The sequence below is a fragment of the Myotis davidii genome, unplaced genomic scaffold (genome assembly GCF_000327345.1).
Source record: "Myotis davidii unplaced genomic scaffold, ASM32734v1 C62413490, whole genome shotgun sequence".
Classification (NCBI taxonomy): domain Eukaryota; kingdom Metazoa; phylum Chordata; class Mammalia; order Chiroptera; family Vespertilionidae; genus Myotis; species Myotis davidii.
The window spans coordinates 1-465 of NW_006345081.1; the positions used below are offsets into that span (position 1 = coordinate 1).

Below are 465 nucleotides of genomic sequence, written 5' to 3' on the forward strand. Positions count from 1 at the left end.
CAGGTAGTTGATGCTGTAAAGGTCCATGTCCTCCGTGTGCCAAGCGAAGGTGGTCTTCCACATGCCAAAGTACAGGTAGGGGGTGTTGACGCCTTCGATGACTACCCCACACTCCTGCTCCAGCAGGTCCTGGATGGTTCCCAGGTGGCCAAGGTTCCATTGTTTAGTGTTGGCATCAAATAAGGAGCCACTGATGTCAGCGCCATATATGGGCGAGTCGTACAGGCGCGTTTTCCAGTATTTCCGCTCCAGATCCTCAAAGTCCAAGTGTGGTGGAGTCTGGTACTGTCCACTGTTTGCCAGCAGGCGATACTCGCCCACTGTCATGGCCCTCTTCTTTTTGTGGTATTGAATGAACACGCCTGCTCGCCCAGACGCCACCTGCTGGAGGGGAGTGGCTATCACCATGTCATTGACATCATCGTAGGACTGTCTGGCTTTCCATTCCTTGGGTGGAATGACCTT

The 465-nt window shown here is 53.5% G+C and overlaps 1 protein-coding gene across 1 annotated transcript; it reads right to left on the reverse strand.

Moving 5' to 3' along the window:
- Window positions 1-3: 3 nt before the first annotated feature.
- LOC107181403 (lysine-specific demethylase 4D-like) lies at window positions 4-459 on the reverse strand (the record flags this gene model as incomplete). The annotated part of the gene is made up of 1 exon (XM_015557175.1): window positions 4-459. A coding segment is annotated over one exon (456 nt), but the record flags the coding sequence as incomplete, so codon positions are not given.
- Window positions 460-465: the final 6 nt, after the last annotated feature.